This window comes from Folsomia candida, unplaced genomic scaffold, assembly GCF_002217175.1.
Source record: "Folsomia candida strain VU population unplaced genomic scaffold, ASM221717v1 Fcan01_Sc001, whole genome shotgun sequence".
Taxonomy (NCBI): domain Eukaryota; kingdom Metazoa; phylum Arthropoda; class Collembola; order Entomobryomorpha; family Isotomidae; genus Folsomia; species Folsomia candida.
Genome location: NW_019091193.1, coordinates 4,187,615 through 4,203,448, shown reverse-complemented (window position 1 = coordinate 4,203,448; position 15,834 = coordinate 4,187,615). Strand labels below are relative to the sequence as shown.

The 15,834-nt window shown below is 45.5% G+C and overlaps 2 protein-coding genes across 7 annotated transcripts; one reads left to right on the top strand and one right to left on the bottom strand.

Moving 5' to 3' along the window:
* Positions 1–169: 169 nt before the first annotated feature.
* On the bottom strand, positions 170–11,839 carry LOC110851903 (delta(24)-sterol reductase). 2 transcript variants are annotated; one of them, XM_035856305.1, is made up of 6 exons: positions 11,450–11,839; positions 11,276–11,381; positions 11,097–11,215; positions 10,934–11,028; positions 10,596–10,670; positions 170–300 (listed from the first exon to the last, which is right to left on the bottom strand). In XM_035856305.1, the coding sequence occupies exons 1-6, from the start codon at positions 11,768–11,770 to the stop codon at positions 252–254; spliced, it is 765 nt and encodes a 254-aa protein (XP_035712198.1). In that variant the 5' UTR covers positions 11,771–11,839; the 3' UTR covers positions 170–251. The 2 variants fall into 2 exon arrangements, with proteins under 2 accessions (XP_035712198.1, XP_035712202.1); XM_035856309.1 differs by lacking the exon at positions 170–300 and adding an exon at positions 7,312–9,905 and having other exon boundaries at positions 9,980–10,670.
* LOC118437330 lies at positions 294–4,496 on the top strand. Of its 5 annotated transcripts, none has more exons than XR_004836036.1 (2): positions 294–3,894; positions 3,969–4,496. XR_004836036.1 is itself a non-coding variant. In XM_035856281.1 (2 exons), the coding sequence occupies exon 2, from the start codon at positions 2,504–2,506 to the stop codon at positions 3,518–3,520; it is 1,017 nt and encodes a 338-aa protein (XP_035712174.1). In that variant the 5' UTR covers positions 294–560; positions 628–2,503; the 3' UTR covers positions 3,521–4,495. The 5 variants fall into 5 exon arrangements, 3 of the variants coding, with proteins under 3 accessions (XP_035712174.1, XP_035712175.1, XP_035712172.1); XR_004836034.1 differs by having other exon boundaries at positions 294–4,100; positions 4,172–4,496; XM_035856281.1 differs by having other exon boundaries at positions 294–560; positions 628–4,495.
* Positions 11,840–15,834: the final 3,995 nt, after the last annotated feature.

Here is a 15,834-nt window from a genome sequence, read left to right as displayed (position 1 = left end):
TATATCTACCTCTGCAGGAGTGGGTATTAATGTCATAAAATATACATATACACAATTTCTATGGTATTCCATTAACAAATTATTTTTTTAATGCATTCCATGCTAAATTCGGTAGGCTTCGTACTCAAATTAAATAGGGAAGAAAACCAGATTTATGTACGCGATGGAGTTTTACTGTTTATAGTCTCATAACATTTATTTTATTGTTACGTACACATTTACATACATATGTAACTCGAATTATTGAGAGTTTACGCACATTTGTCACTGGCTCTTTTTTCATACATGGTCGGTTTAAGCCTGCCCGGGATTGAGGCATAAAGAGAAAGCCCGGCACTCGCCAATCTCACTGTAGTGAGAAGAGCGAGAACCCCGTCAACCTCTCTTCTCACCACCACTACCATCATCATCACCACCAACCGCCATCCCACCATCCCACCGCACACTTCCTCTTGTTTTTATATAAAAAAATTTTTATAATAAAAATTATAAAAAAATAATGGGCCAGAGCGAGGGGGAATGCACCCCCACACCTTCACCCTTCAAGAAAAGCGGAAAAGGTGAGAGAGAGAGTATAAAAATACTCCAATCCCCCTCACCTTCTCAACTCTTGTTTTTTTTGTGCAGAAGCGGCCAAGGGGAGGATCCGCCATAGCAGATCCTCTATCCCCAGCCACCGCGCAACTCATCGCCAGTCCCCAGCAAGGAGCCGAGAACGTGGCGGACATGGAAAAGGTGAGCAGGGAGAGAGAGTATAAAAATACTCCCTCAATCCCCACCCACCTTCTCATATTGTTTTTTTTTGTTGCAGTGACCAAGGGGAGGACCCGCCAAAGCAGATCCTCTACCCCCAGCCACCGCGCAACACGCCACCACTCCCCAGCAAGGAGCAGAAGCTCGACTCGCCAAGAGAGTCGTGGCAAAGGAAAAGGTGAGAAGGGAGAGAGAGCAATATTACTCCCTCGATTCACACCCATCTTCTCAACTTGTTTGTTTTTGTTGCAGCGTCCAGGGGGATGACTCGCCGAAGCAGGTCCTCAACCCCCAGTCGTCGCGCATCTTGCCGCCACTCCCCAGTCAGGAGTCCCAGGACAAGCCGGGACTCGACCCACCGAGAACGTGGTGCAAAAGAAAAAAGTGAGAAGGAGAGAGAGTATAAAAATACTCCCTCAATCCCCCCACCTTCTCAATTTGTTTTTTTTTGCAGCGACCAGAGGGAGGACCCGCCAAAGCAGGTCCTCAACCCCCAGTCGTCGCGCATCTTGCCGCCACTCCCCAGTGAGGAGTCCCAGGACAAGCCGGGACTCGACCCACCGAGAACGTGGTGGACAAGGAAAAGGTGAGAAGGGAGAGAGAGTATTAATACTCCCTCAATCCCCACCCACCTTCTCAACTTGTGTTTTTTTGTGCAGAAACGGTGAAGGGGAGGACCCAATGCTTATAGATATGGCCGTTTATTCCAACGGATGTTTAGGCGTCATTTTTTAACGAAACCGATATTGGATCGGTATTTCTGTGGGCAACATCGTTCCCACAGACATACCGATCCAATATCGGTTTCGTTAAAAAATGACGCATAAACATCCATTTTTTTGTATAATAATTTGCAAAACGGGGTGATGAGAGATACCAATTTTGCGGTAATCTCAACACCACACCATCATCATCATCATCAACAAAACAGCGTGACCACCACCATCACACCTCCTCCTCGATTGTAACCACCGCCACACCTCCTCCACGAGCGTGACCACCGCCACACCTCCGTCTCGATTGTGACCACCATCACACCTCCTTCTCGATTTTGACCAACATCACACCTCCTTCTCGATTGTGACCACCGCTACACCTCCTTCTCGAGCGTGACCACCGCCACACCTCCTTCTCGATTGTGACCACCGCCACAACTCCACGACCGTTACCACCGCCACAACTCCACGAGCGTGACCACCGCCACACCTCGTTCTCGATTGTGACCACCATCACACCTCCTTGTCGATTGTGACCACCGCCACAACTCCGCGAGCGTGACCACCACCATCACACCTCCTCCTCGATTGTGACCACCGCCACACCTCCGTCTCGATTGTGACCACCGCCACACCTCCTCGAGCGTGACCACCGCCACAACTCCACGAGCGTGACCACCGCCACACCTCCTTCTCGATTGTGACCACCGCCACACCTCCGTCTCGATTGTGACCACCGCCACACCTCCGTCTCGATTGAGACCACCGCCACAACTCCGTCTCGATTGTGACCACCGCCACACCTTCTTCTCGATTGTGACCACCATCACACCTCCTTGTCGATTGTGACCACCGCCACAACTCCGCGAGCGTGACCACCACCATCACACCTCCTCCTCGATTGTGACCACCGCCACACCTCCGTCTCGATTGTGACCACCGCCACAACTCCGTCTCGATTGTGACCACCGCCACACCTCCACGAGCGTGACCACCATCACCGCACCTCCTCCACCTCAACCAACGGGATCAAAATGAAAAGCAAGAGAAGATTGCAGTTACAGAAGGCGTCCAAACAACGCTGGGAGGACAATGTTTCCGAAAACAAGGAGGAAAACCAGATGGAATTGTCAACCCTACCGGCGACCTCACACTCTCCATCGAAACAATTGAGAACAATACATTCTCCGTCGAAAAAATTAACATCCATACACTCTTCACCGAAAAAATCAACATCCATCCTTTCTGCAAAACTCGAGCCGAGGAAACTAGTTCTCCGTCGAAGTCATCCTCTAAAATACAAATGCTATGGAAAACGTAGCGTGCCTACGTCATCGGTATCCGAATATATACAGGATCCTGTCGCAAATGATGTCCCTGTCGGGCGACGCCTAATCTCGATTCAGTCTCTGAACCAAATAATGTCTTTAGCTGCTGATCATGGAAGACAATGCTCATTTCCACTTTTGCAGATCGTAAAAGAAATTCGCAAAGGACTTCAGTCGACACTGACGGCGTCTTGTGAAACTTGCATGAAGCTGTTTCAGTTCAGTAATGACATTGGACCCTGCACTCTTCCTGTCAATGAGGCTGGCGTGTGGGCAGGGCACACCAACGGGGGAGGATTCACAATAATGAAACATTCCTTGACGGCATTGGATCTCCCTTTCATGGACAGCAAAACTTATACAAATCTGGAAAATAGGTTTTCAAAACAACTGCATAGCGCATTTCTCTCAGAGTTGCAACGAAATGGAGAGGAGGAAAAAAGAATGGCTATTGAACTAGGCCAGATTGACCACGATGGAGTTCCATGGACAGATGTCTTAGGAGATGGTCAATGGAGCAAAAGGTCGTTCAATCAACAAGGCAGAGCACTGTCAGGATCGGCCGTACTTATTGGATTGCTAACCAAGAAACCACTCTTCGTAGGGGTTAGGAACAAAGTTTGTTTCATTTGCAAAACTCAACCAGAGAAGGAACATGAGTGTTTCAAGAACTGGGACGGATCATCTTCTGCTATGGAAACGAACATTATTATGAAAAGGTGAGAGGTGAGAGAGAGAGTATAAAAATACTCCAATCCCCCTCACCTTCTCAACTCTTGTTTTTTTTGTGCAGAAGCGGCCAAGGGGAGGATCCGCCATAGCAGATCCTCTACCCCCAGCCACCGCGCAACTCATCGCCAGTCCCCAGCAAGGAGCCGAGAACGTGGCGGACATGGAAAAGGTGAGCAGGGAGAGAGAGTATAAAAATACTCCCTCAATCCCCACCCACCTTCTCATATTGTTTTTTTTTGTTGCAGTGACCAAGGGGAGGACCCGCCAAAGCAGATCCTCTACCCCCAGCCACCGCGCAACACGCCACCACTCCCCAGCAAGGAGCAGAAGCTCGACTCGCCAAGAGAGTCGTGGCAAAGGAAAAGGTGAGAAGGGAGAGAGAGCAATATTACTCCCTCGATTCACACCCATCTTCTCAACTTGTTTGTTTTTGTTGCAGCGTCCAGGGGGATGACTCGCCGAAGCAGGTCCTCAACCCCCAGTCGTCGCGCATGTTGCCGCCACTCCCCAGTGAGGAGTCCCAGGACAAGCCGGGACTCGACCCACCGAGAACGTGGTGGACAAGGAAAAGGTGAGAAGGGAGAGAGTATAAATACTCCCTCAATCCCCACCCACCTTCTCAACTTGTGTTTTTTTGTGCAGAAACGGTGAAGGGGAGGACCCGCCAAGGAAGATCCTCACCCCGCAGCAGAAAACTCCGCCATCCCAACCCAGGCGCCACTTCCACCTTCCACGCGGTCTACTTCCCTCGGCCGACGTTGCCGGCCAAGAGGGATGAGGCTCGCGTGAAGCGAGACCCTGGAACACCGCCCCGGTGCCCCCCCCAAAGGACGACGTTGTCCCCTTCGGAGGAGACAACGTTCATTATAATTTTTATGAAATAAATTTTTCTATTGTTTTTTTTTAAATTTTATTTTTTTGGGGGATGAGAAAGATAAAGCAGAGAGAAAAAGGAGAAAGAAAGCACAAAATAGAGAGAAAGCAAGCACAAAAAAGAGAGAAAGCAGAGAAAGAACGAGAGAGAGTGAAATAAAGCACAGAAGAGAGTGAGAGAGAGAGAAAGCAAGCACAAAAAAGAGAGAAAACAGAGAAAGAAAGAGGGAGTGAAATAAAGCACAGAAGAGAGAGAGAGAGAGAAAGCACAGAAGAGAGAGAGAGTGAAAGAACACGCAGAGGACGCGCTCCGTCGAAGCGAACATGGCACCCACGATGGCGAAATTTTTCGCATGGCTCATCCTCGTCGTCCTCATGTCGCGAAATACTTCTCGTGGAGTTTGTTGTTTCGCATCTGCGCCGGTAATTGTGGGGTTGACGGAGGCGGAAAAAAGGCCGATGACACCACCAAAGGCGTAGCCTGATTGGAAAGTACAATTTTATGTTTCATAGAAAAAAAACACGTGCTTTGGGAATATTTTTATGAAATTTTTCGTACTCTAACTAACTTGCCGAAAACACAGCTCATGGCACATTTGAAAACACAGCTTTCAAAAATGGCATCTATCATTTTCTCCTCGCTCGTTTTGATAACGGCAGGTCCATACGTTCGAGAAATAACGACGCCTTGACGCAACTTTGGTTCTGAGCTGATAGGTCGTAGCATTGCCGTTTTGAACTCTTCTGCTGATAATGTGATGTTCTTCGGGGTAGGGTGTTGAAAAACATGCTGAAAGAATGGGGTCAAAATTTTAGAATTTTGTCACCCAAAAAAGGTGACGAAATGAAAAAGTAAGTTCAGTGCAATTGTAATTGTTCGACCCATAGATTTATATATATACCCAGAAGTCTCAAAATCGGTTCTGCCAAAAAACGATGTTGTATAAAACACAACTAACCAGACGTAGCCCAACTAAATGCAAATAGAAAGTGTTATAAAACTACATCTTTCTGTAAGCATTATTTTGGGCTCCATCCTTATGTGTTCATTGAATGCTGGGCCCCCAGATGGTATTATTCCAGTTCCATTGTAGTTGGTTCCTGTTATCTTTGTGCCAGTAAGTCTCCCTGTAATTCGTCTACGTCCATATCCTCCACAAAGGTTTGGCGTGTCCACTTGTTTCTTGTGCGGCTCCATTGTAGTCGACGCTCCTGCCTTTTCGGCTTTTTTTGCTGCAGCAGCTTCAATTGCAGCAAAACGATATGGTGGTTGTCTGTAACCCAAGTTCCTTTCGTACCTAGAATCGACAATTTCTGGTCCCAAGTCCTCATTGAAAAAAATCGTAAGCTTCTCTCTCATTCGTTCCCAGACCTTCAGGGTTTCATCGTTCCTCATGACTCGGATTATGAGTATGTGCCCCTCCGGGACAATGGGGATTTCTTCTTGGGTGGCATCCGACGTTGTTCCACCTTGTGTCCATACGACGACATCACAAAAATCCCTCCCGGTTATATGAAGCTGCATTACAACCTGCTTGTAGTAGTGGTGAGTTTTTAATAGATGGTATTCAGGTCCATTAGGTCCATTAGTCCTAATTATAAATTTTCCCTTCTTCCTGTCAGCGACAGCCGTAGGCAACAGATTTCTTTCTATGTAGGGGCATTTTATCTCTAGAATGCCGTTTGTCCCAACTAAAGCATCAGGACTGGCTGCTAGTCCTCCAAATTCCAACGAGACAAAAAGCCCTGCATTTTCGACAACAGTTGAAGTCATTTTCCTGTAAAGTTCCCGTGCCCTGCTTTCGTTTGTGTGACCCCACGCAATCTCGGGCTTTCCGCTCAGATCCAGAGAATCTGGTCGATAACGCTGACATTACTGGTTGAGTTTTTCAGTCCGGCGATGGTCCCTGCTATGCTGGCTGTTATCATTCCGTGTCTGTGCTGCACGTAGGTAGGGTTGTCGAATTGTCCAACAGTGTTGCTATGCAATTCCCACTGCTCCTCCTTGGTTTCTACACCATGCTGAACTAAGAACTGCTGAATCCGAAATTGCATTTCTTCCTCGGGAAGATCCTCGCGCTGGGCGTTTGGACCATCATCTTTATCACCTTCTGGTTTTCTTTTGCTGAAGAACTGGGGTGTATTTCCTTTGCCGACGTGGTATTGTCGGGGACGTTTAGCCTGTGGGCGGGCTCGCCTGGCAGAACTAGTTTTCTGTTGTGCTTCCCGTGCCCGTAACCAAATTGAAGATGGTTCCCTTTCTTCGATCTTCTGGTAGAGGTCAACATACCAGGTCGGTCCATACATGAAAGAAAATGTCGCCTCTTCAACCTTCCTGTTATACCCGCCCCTAAGGATATTATTAGTTCGTCGGCCTTGAGCAAATTTGTTGACATGGGCCTGGAAGGTCTCCGCAATATTGGTATTCATCCTATACAGCAATGACACGGAAAGTGTGGCAAGCCTTCCAGTGATGTCCTCTATTTCCTTCCATAAAGCACCAGTAAAAAAGGCAGAAGGCGGATTCTTTAGAGTCCTTGCTGGTGACGGGTCTTCCTTTCTGTAGCTTTGTGGGATAACAATTTCCCCGTTATTGCACATTATTTTTGAACATTTTCTGTGGTCCCCAAATATATGTCTTGGCATTTGAATCAAATCCTCAGCCAGTGTGTCAGAGTTCGTTCCGTTTGGGCGTTCCTGGATGTGTAACGCTATCAGATAGTTCGCGTATTTGCCAAATAGATGAACACGGTCTTCAAGACAGTCTCTGTGAAATTTTGGGTAACCACTGTTCCTGTTGCTATTTTTGATGGCGAGGAGTAAATTTTTATTCATCGCTCGGATTCCGTGAAGGTAGCATTGAATTTTCTGCACACAAGTGAAGTAGTCCTTATTTAGGTAGGTATCCTTTATGCCTTGATATACACTCGAGTCACCATCCCCTACAAAGCGGCGGTAACGAATCCCATGCATTTCAATACTGCGTTTGAAGCCTTCCATAATAATGTTCGTTTCCATAGCAGAAGATGATCCGTCCCAGTTCTTGAAACACTCATGTTCCTTCTCTGGTTGAGTTTTGCAAATGAAACAAACTTTGTTCCTAACCCCTACGAAGAGTGGTTTCTTGGTTAGCAATCCAATAAGTACGGCCGATCCTGACAGTGCTCTGCCTTGTTGATTGAACGACCTTTTGCTCCATTGACCATCTCCTAAGACATCTGTCCATGGAACTCCATCGTGGTCAATCTGGCCTAGTTCAATAGCCATTCTTTTTTCCTCCTCTCCATTTCGTTGCAACTCTGAGAGAAATGCGCTATGCAGTTGTTTTGAAAACCTATTTTCCAGATTTGTATAAGTTTTGCTGTCCATGAAAGGGAGATCCAATGCCGTCAAGGAATGTTTCATTATTGTGAATCCTCCCCCGTTGGTGTGCCCTGCCCACACGCCAGCCTCATTGACAGGAAGAGTGCAGGGTCCAATGTCATTACTGAACTGAAACAGCTTCATGCAAGTTTCACAAGACGCCGTCAGTGTCGACTGAAGTCCTTTGCGAATTTCTTTTACGATCTGCAAAAGTGGAAATGAGCATTGTCTTCCATGATCAGCAGCTAAAGACATTATTTGGTTCAGAGACTGAATCGAGATTAGGCGTCGCCCGACAGGGACATCATTTGCGACAGGATCCTGTATATATTCGGATACCGATGACGTAGGCACGCTACGTTTTCCATAGCATTTGTATTTTAGAGGATGACTTCGACGGAGAACTAGTTTCCTCGGCTCGAGTTTTGCAGAAAGGATGGATGTTGATTTTTTCGGTGAAGAGTGTATGGATGTTAATTTTTTCGACGGAGAATGTATTGTTCTCAATTGTTTCGATGGAGAGTGTGAGGTCGCCGGTAGGGTTGACAATTCCATCTGGTTTTCCTCCTTGTTTTCGGAAACATTGTCCTCCCAGCGTTGTTTGGACGCCTTCTGTAACTGCAATCTTCTCTTGCTTTTCATTTTGATCCCGTTGGTTGAGGTGGAGGAGGTGCGGTGATGGTGGTCACGCTCGTGGAGGTGTGGCGGTGGTCACAATCGAGACGGAGTTGTGGCGGTGGTCACAATCGAGACGGAGGTGTGGCGGTGGTCACAATCGAGGAGGAGGTGTGATGGTGGTGGTCACGCTCGCGGAGTTGTGGCGGTGGTCACAATCGACAAGGAGGTGTGATGGTGGTCACAATCGAGAAGAAGGTGTGGCGGTGGTCACAATCGAGACGGAGTTGTGGCGGTGGTCTCAATCGAGACGGAGGTGTGGCGGTGGTCACAATCGAGACGGAGGTGTGGCGGTGGTCACAATCGAGAAGGAGGTGTGGCGGTGGTCACGCTCGTGGAGTTGTGGCGGTGGTCACGCTCGAGGAGGTGTGGCGGTGGTCACAATCGAGACGGAGGTGTGGCGGTGGTCACAATCGAGGAGGAGGTGTGATGGTGGTGGTCACGCTCGCGGAGTTGTGGCGGTGGTCACAATCGACAAGGAGGTGTGATGGTGGTCACAATCGAGAACGAGGTGTGGCGGTGGTCACGCTCGTGGAGTTGTGGCGGTGGTAACGGTCGTGGAGTTGTGGCGGTGGTCACAATCGAGAAGGAGGTGTGGCGGTGGTCACGCTCGAGAAGGAGGTGTAGCGGTGGTCACAATCGAGAAGGAGGTGTGATGTTGGTCAAAATCGAGAAGGAGGTGTGATGGTGGTCACAATCGAGACGGAGGTGTGGCGGTGGTCACGCTCGTGGAGGAGGTGTGGCGGTGGTTACAATCGAGGAGGAGGTGTGATGGTGGTGGTCACGCTGTTTTGTTGATGATGATGATGATGGTGTGGTGTTGAGATTACCGCAAAATTGGTATCTCTCATCACCCCGTTTTGCAAATTATTATACAAAAAAATGGATGTTTATGCGTCATTTTTTAACGAAACCGATATTGGATCGGTATGTCTGTGGGAACGATGTTGCCCACAGAAATACCGATCCAATATCGGTTTCGTTAAAAAATGACGCCTAAACATCCGTTGGAATAAACGGCCATATCTATAAGCATTGGGTCCTCCCCTTCACCGTTTCTGCACAAAAAAACACAAGTTGAGAAGGTGGGTGGGGATTGAGGGAGTATTAATACTCTCTCTCCCTTCTCACCTTTTCCTTGTCCACCACGTTCTCGGTGGGTCGAGTCCCGGCTTGTCCTGGGACTCCTCACTGGGGAGTGGCGGCAAGATGCGCGACGACTGGGGGTTGAGGACCTGCTTTGGCGGGTCCTCCCTCTGGTCGCTGCAAAAAAAAACAAATTGAGAAGGTGGGGGGATTGAGGGAGTATTTTTATACTCTCTCTCCTTCTCACTTTTTTCTTTTGCACCACGTTCTCGGTGGGTCGAGTCCCGGCTTGTCCTGGGACTCCTGACTGGGGAGTGGCGGCAAGATGCGCGACGACTGGGGGTTGAGGACCTGCTTCGGCGAGTCATCCCCCTGGACGCTGCAACAAAAACAAACAAGTTGAGAAGATGGGTGTGAAACGAGGGAGTAATATTGCTCTCTCTCCCTTCTCACCTTTTCCTTTGCCACGACTCTCTTGGCGAGTCGAGCTTCTGCTCCTTGCTGGGGAGTGGTGGCGTGTTGCGCGGTGGCTGGGGGTAGAGGATCTGCTTTGGCGGGTCCTCCCCTTGGTCACTGCAACAAAAAAAAACAATATGAGAAGGTGGGTGGGGATTGAGGGAGTATTTTTATACTCTCTCTCCCTGCTCACCTTTTCCATGTCCGCCACGTTCTCGGCTCCTTGCTGGGGACTGGCGATGAGTTGCGCGGTGGCTGGGGATAGAGGATCTGCTATGGCGGATCCTCCCCTTGGCCGCTTCTGCACAAAAAAAACAAGAGTTGAGAAGGTGAGGGGGATTGGAGTATTTTTATACTCTCTCTCTCACCTTTTCCGCTTTTCTTGAAGGGTGAAGGTGTGGGGGTGCATTCCCCCTCGCTCTGGCCCATTATTTTTTTATAATTTTTATTATAAAAATTTTTTTATATAAAAACAAGAGGAAGTGTGCGGTGGGATGGTGGGATGGCGGTTGGTGGTGATGATGATGGTAGTGGTGGTGAGAAGAGAGGTTGACGGGGTTCTCGCTCTTCTCACTACAGTGAGATTGGCGAGTGCCGGGCTTTCTCTTTATGCCTCAATCCCGGGCAGCTTAAAAGAGAGTTCAGTCCGGCGATGGAGGAAGCTGGTCGGTAGTTTAGCTTCACGAAGCTGCGAAATAATTATAAATTAACTTAAAGCTGGATAACATTGTAAAATCTGTCATTGTTGAGAATTGTTTAAAAACTTTTATAGAAAAAAACGGCCGTAGTCTGGTTCAAGCTAAAGTGTAGAAAGATTTTTGTGAAAATTGTTGTAAAATTAAACTGCACGAATTTTACCATGTACATAATTTACTAACCACTGGATGAATTGGGTCAATTTGTTGTTTATGATTTATTATAATTAGGAATTATGTACTGTTGGTCGTGTACCGCTTTGCAGGAATTATCGGGATTGTGACCGCAGTTAAGAATCCAATCGTGGCGAATGATCCGGGCATGGCGTGAAATAAGTCCGACTCCTTGTCCTACAGTGTAAACAACCCAACTAAAGTGAATCAAATTTATTTTATGGAATACCTCAGAAAAAACTGACCTTGGAACATGTCACGACACTGCCGTCGGCAAGCACAACTTCATACGAAAGCACCGTCTCGTGAAAAAGACCCCGTTTATGAGAACTGGACTCAATTCCCACGCCACAGATTAATCCGCCTGAAGTTAATTTTGTCAAGTTTACAGAACTCAAAAAAGCAGTATTTACGTTGCACTTACCGATCGAGAGCGAGTCCAATTCTGGTACAACGGGGATGGTCCACCCCCTCTTGAAAAGATAGCGAGACAATTGACCAATTATCACACCTGGCTCGACTGTGATGGACTTGTGCGGAAAAAATAATCTAAATCTCTGCAATTTATGCATTTCAAGAGATTTACTATATAATTTACTTCTTCATTTTCCTTCCATGTAATAATTCGATCGAGCCCAATATGAACTTGGAAATACTTGGATTTGTCCGTTTTCGTTAAAGAAATGTTTTTCCATCCTGGCCGAGCAGTTGTCATTTTCGAACCTCGTCCACTCTGTATCCAAACTTTGACCTGCTCCACAATTTTTCCCACTTCTTTTTCATGACGCTTTAAGCTCGTTTCCAACCAAAATTCACTTTCTAAAGAGATATATCTCCATATCCGAATTATCGGACCAAATATCATGAATAGTGGAAAAGCGACAACTTGAAGGAGAATTATGTGCAAGGCGAGGAACATTTTTAGAGAAATTTAATACAGTCAGGATTATTTTGAAGTTGACCTATGTACCTGTTGCCAAGTTGAAACGTACAGTGATAGTGTGTAGTTTGATATTTTCCATTCATATTGAATACATAGGTTTTGGTAAACTCCAAGATGATTATCTATTAATGGGTGGAAACCTTTTTATGGAAATGTCTTGCCGGTCCTGTCGATCTGTCCGTATTCATGATTACTTTAGACCTGATTCGAATTTGGACATGCGGTCTTCACAAGCGTACTCATAATTTTTGGGGAGGGGTTAAGTTCGAAGAGGGAACTTTTAGGCGACATGGTCACAGTGCCACGGTGAAAAATGTGGAATTTTTAGTTTCAGACCTAGTCTGGGGTGGGGTGAGGATTTCAAAAATCTACATAGTTTTGACATACGACGACCCCGTGACCTTTTGAACGGGGTCAAAGCTATAAAATGTCAAATTTTTAGTTTCGAACCATGCAGACGTTAGTTAATATAAGGAGAGGTAAAGCATACAAATGTGAAATGTATTCCATGCGTTTTCACACCTTTGTTGCATTTCGTTTGCAAAGGTTCGTTATGAGAAGTATGGTATGTATTTATGCAGTCTCCAAGTTATTTGTTTGTATGGTAGAAAATGCGTATGCATATGCATATGTAACTGTGCATACATACATATGTATGAATTGTAGTTTGCGGCAGTCGAATGAAAATGGCTGGAACCGATGGGAGTGAGATTTTATCGATGAATAATTCCCTAGGGTTTAAAATTTCTTGCATATTTATTCCATGTAACAATCCAGAAGCATATCCAGCATTCATACTTGTTCCCTGCAGCAATTCAACAAAACGAATTGTCTTATGGAGCAAGCAATTAATTAAATACATTAAGCAATATGTTTAGTCTGTAGTTCGTCAAAAAACCATGTTCCTCGTGGCTTGTCAGTTGCATACATGCATATAATTTTTGCGCATTCCTTGTCGCGAGGACGTCGTTCTTTTGTGCCAATGAGTTTCCACTTACTTGCATGCTTGTGCTTACTTGCATGGGAAAACTTCTGAGTATTTATTTTCTCACTTACGTTTGTGAGAAATTAACACGTGAATGATGCAATTCTATCCGCTCAGAAATATTTTCTGAACAAAGACACTCATCACATGCCATTCTGAGAAATCTTTGGGATAAAAAAATTATTTTGACTGTTACTTCTAATCGTAGGATATCGTATGTACTTCCATAAAAATGGTAAGACTACATAAATAGTTCCCGGAAGCTTTAGTGAACTAAAACACTGCTGTGTATACATATGTATCTGAGTTCAAACTGGCAAAGAGGAAAATTCATAACAACACAAATTTTTGGTCTCCATCGGACTTGCATGCAAGCGAAATTTCGTGACTAAATTTTCTTTGATGCATGCCCAACCACAAAAATCATTTTCTTAAAGGGTCGCAGGGCTTATGAGTCATAAGCCCCCCGACAAACATAGCCGTATGTAAATATTTACGTGCATGCGTACCCACAAGATGCATCAATTTCAAGAAACCACATGACATGAATAAGGGGATAAGGAACCTTCGGGAAATTTCAACCGTAATAAATTCATGCCAACGCATTACATCATACACACTAAAAAATTCCCATATTTTAAACAATGCATTCACTTTCTCCTCTCAATTACATCACTGTTATGAATATACAACCGCACATAATAAAACAATGCCCAAATTGCATAATAATTAAATTATCAATCAAATTTCAAACTCTCACCAAATCACCTCACTTTCATTTCGCCCGTCACCATGACAACGTCCGTGCCTTACAAAAGTAAAATTTTGCCCTTCCTCCTCCCCCTCTTGACATTACTTCCCCAAATAAGTGCCTCCGCCCAAATGTGCAAGTATGGGAAGTTTGTCGGCGGTTTCAATGACGAGGATTGCGTCTGTTTGGCATCTCCAGGAATGTAATTACGTACAAAATTAACAGTCATTTTTAATAATTGTTTCCGAACAAATAATTACATTTCTAAAACAAAAGTCTTATGTTCTTAAATCTTTAATCCAGTTATTCTATCACAACATCTTCAAACAATTGTCTGGAGACGGACATTAGGGTGGTTGCCATGACGACGAGTACATATTGTTACGAAACAAGTAATCGAGAGAAACATTTCTTTCTTGGAGAAGTGACCGGAAAACCGGTCGCCATTGGGTACGGGATGGACGGGAGGAAGGTGGTGGAACCCGAAAATATTGTCGGTCTTGCTTTCTCCGGAGGTAATAAAGTTTCGTAACGATGAAATTCATGCAGACCTTTGCAACCTAGCAAATTTTATAAAATTGTAAGCTGAAGATCTTCAGAATTTAAATTTTCATAGGATGAGTTACAAATAATGTAAATTTACATATTTACATGTAAATTTGGTTCGCTTTGTTTTTGCAAAATTTCGTAAAATATGTAATTGTGCACAACTTAGGGGCCGTTCTTAAATTACGTAACGCTAAAAATTGATTTTCTCGACCCCCCCCCTCCCCCCTAACATGGCGTACATAGGCACGATATCATTGGGGTCTAAACCCCCTCCCTCCCTTCAAGCGTTACGTAATTTAAGAACAGCCCCTTACTTCCTGTTACAAATATCCTACTCGATTTTATCAATATGCATGCACTAAAATTGTATATAAACAATAGCTTAAAATAATATCCCAATGTTTCTAGAATCCGCCTGGAAAATCAAAACTTCAATTAATGGAAAAGACAAAGAAATCTGTGTCGCAGTAGGAGCAAAAAGTTCAATCTGTCAGTGGAATTTAAACAGCGACGCAGTCTTTAAATTTGTCTCCATCGACGATTGCGTTTCAAACGAAAGTTTACTGTGTTCCAAAATTTTTGACGAGGAGAAATTCTGTACCAAAAAGAAAATTGAAGAAGAAAACGATCAGGAAGAAATTATTTTGACGCGTTACAAGCGTGACGCAAACGACACGGCAGCAGGAGGAGGTGAGTATTCTCAAATTTATAATCAACGCTGTTTTTGCCTATATAATTTGCATATTTGTAATTCTAGGAGGGAATGGGACTGGTAAGCAAACAACAAATTATCGACTTTTTCCACGTACATATTCTTACAGTGCAACAGATTGGTAGTGATTTATAGCAAATTGTTCGCGAATTTAAAAATTGTTACCATTCCGGTAGTACCGTAAGAATGTACTTTTCCTGGGAATCCATTATTAATAACGGTAAATTAATGCTTAAAAAGGTCCAGCCATCGACCCCGCCTTAGACGAGGATACGCCACTCGCCACCCAAGAAGAAATCGGCCATGAACTCATGCGCACCCAAATCGGACGCTACATCCTCGCCACCACCGCCAACCTAGTCGGCATAACGACGGATCCACGTTCCATAGAAAATCTACAGCGTCGCTATCCCATTCTCAGACTTTTAGAGTTGGCCAAAGTAGTAATGCAGGTATGCAATAGAAATAATTAAGTATCCCCGCCTTAAAAATAATTTAAAATCCATCCTCCCTTTCAGAAAACTTGTCCCGCCATCACCCCCACTTTCTTCACCATGGCGACCACAGCATTCATAAACTTACAACTGGAAACTTTCCACCTGCGCGAAACGTATATTTCCTACCCGGCCTTTTTACGAATCCAGTCGGCCTTAAAGAGATGCGTACAGGATGCAAAACCACACGTTTTCTATAAAGAGAGAAACGTCACGACAATCGGCGGCGGCGGTGGCGGAGAGACAAATGGCACAAATTCTACGGGAACAACACCCTCCGTTCCGGTCGAGTATTGCGAAGGGGCCGATGACGTAAGTCTTCATATACATTTCAAAAATTTGGGAACATTCAAAATTTTAATTTCTTTTGCCCCTCAGTTGATGTACACTTCCAATCAGACCCTTCGCCTTCTCGACCCGACCGACCCTGCGCCATCCATCGTGAACGTCACCGTTCCCGAATACGCGACCGGAATTCGGGCCGGTAACGGATCTGGCGTCGTGATTAATGAACCGTTGACGGAAACCGTTTGGAAAATGATGGTCAAC

Excerpts from the sequence above, each read along its gene's own strand:
- LOC110851903 (XM_035856305.1), bottom strand. The coding sequence starts at position 11,770 with ATGTTCCTCGCCTTGCACATAATTCTCCTTCAAGTTGTCGCTTTTCCA. Across the intron at positions 11,216-11,275 it reads ATTGGACTCGCTCTCGATCG|GCGGATTAATCTGTGGCGTG; the intron begins GTAAGTGCAACG and ends AATTAACTTCAG. Across the intron at positions 10,671-10,933 it reads CCGATAATTCCTGCAAAGCG|CTTCGTGAAGCTAAACTACC; the intron begins GTACACGACCAA and ends ATTATTTCGCAG.
- LOC118437330 (XM_035856281.1), top strand. The coding sequence starts at position 2,504 with ATGAAAAGCAAGAGAAGATTGCAGTTACAGAAGGCGTCCAAACAACGC.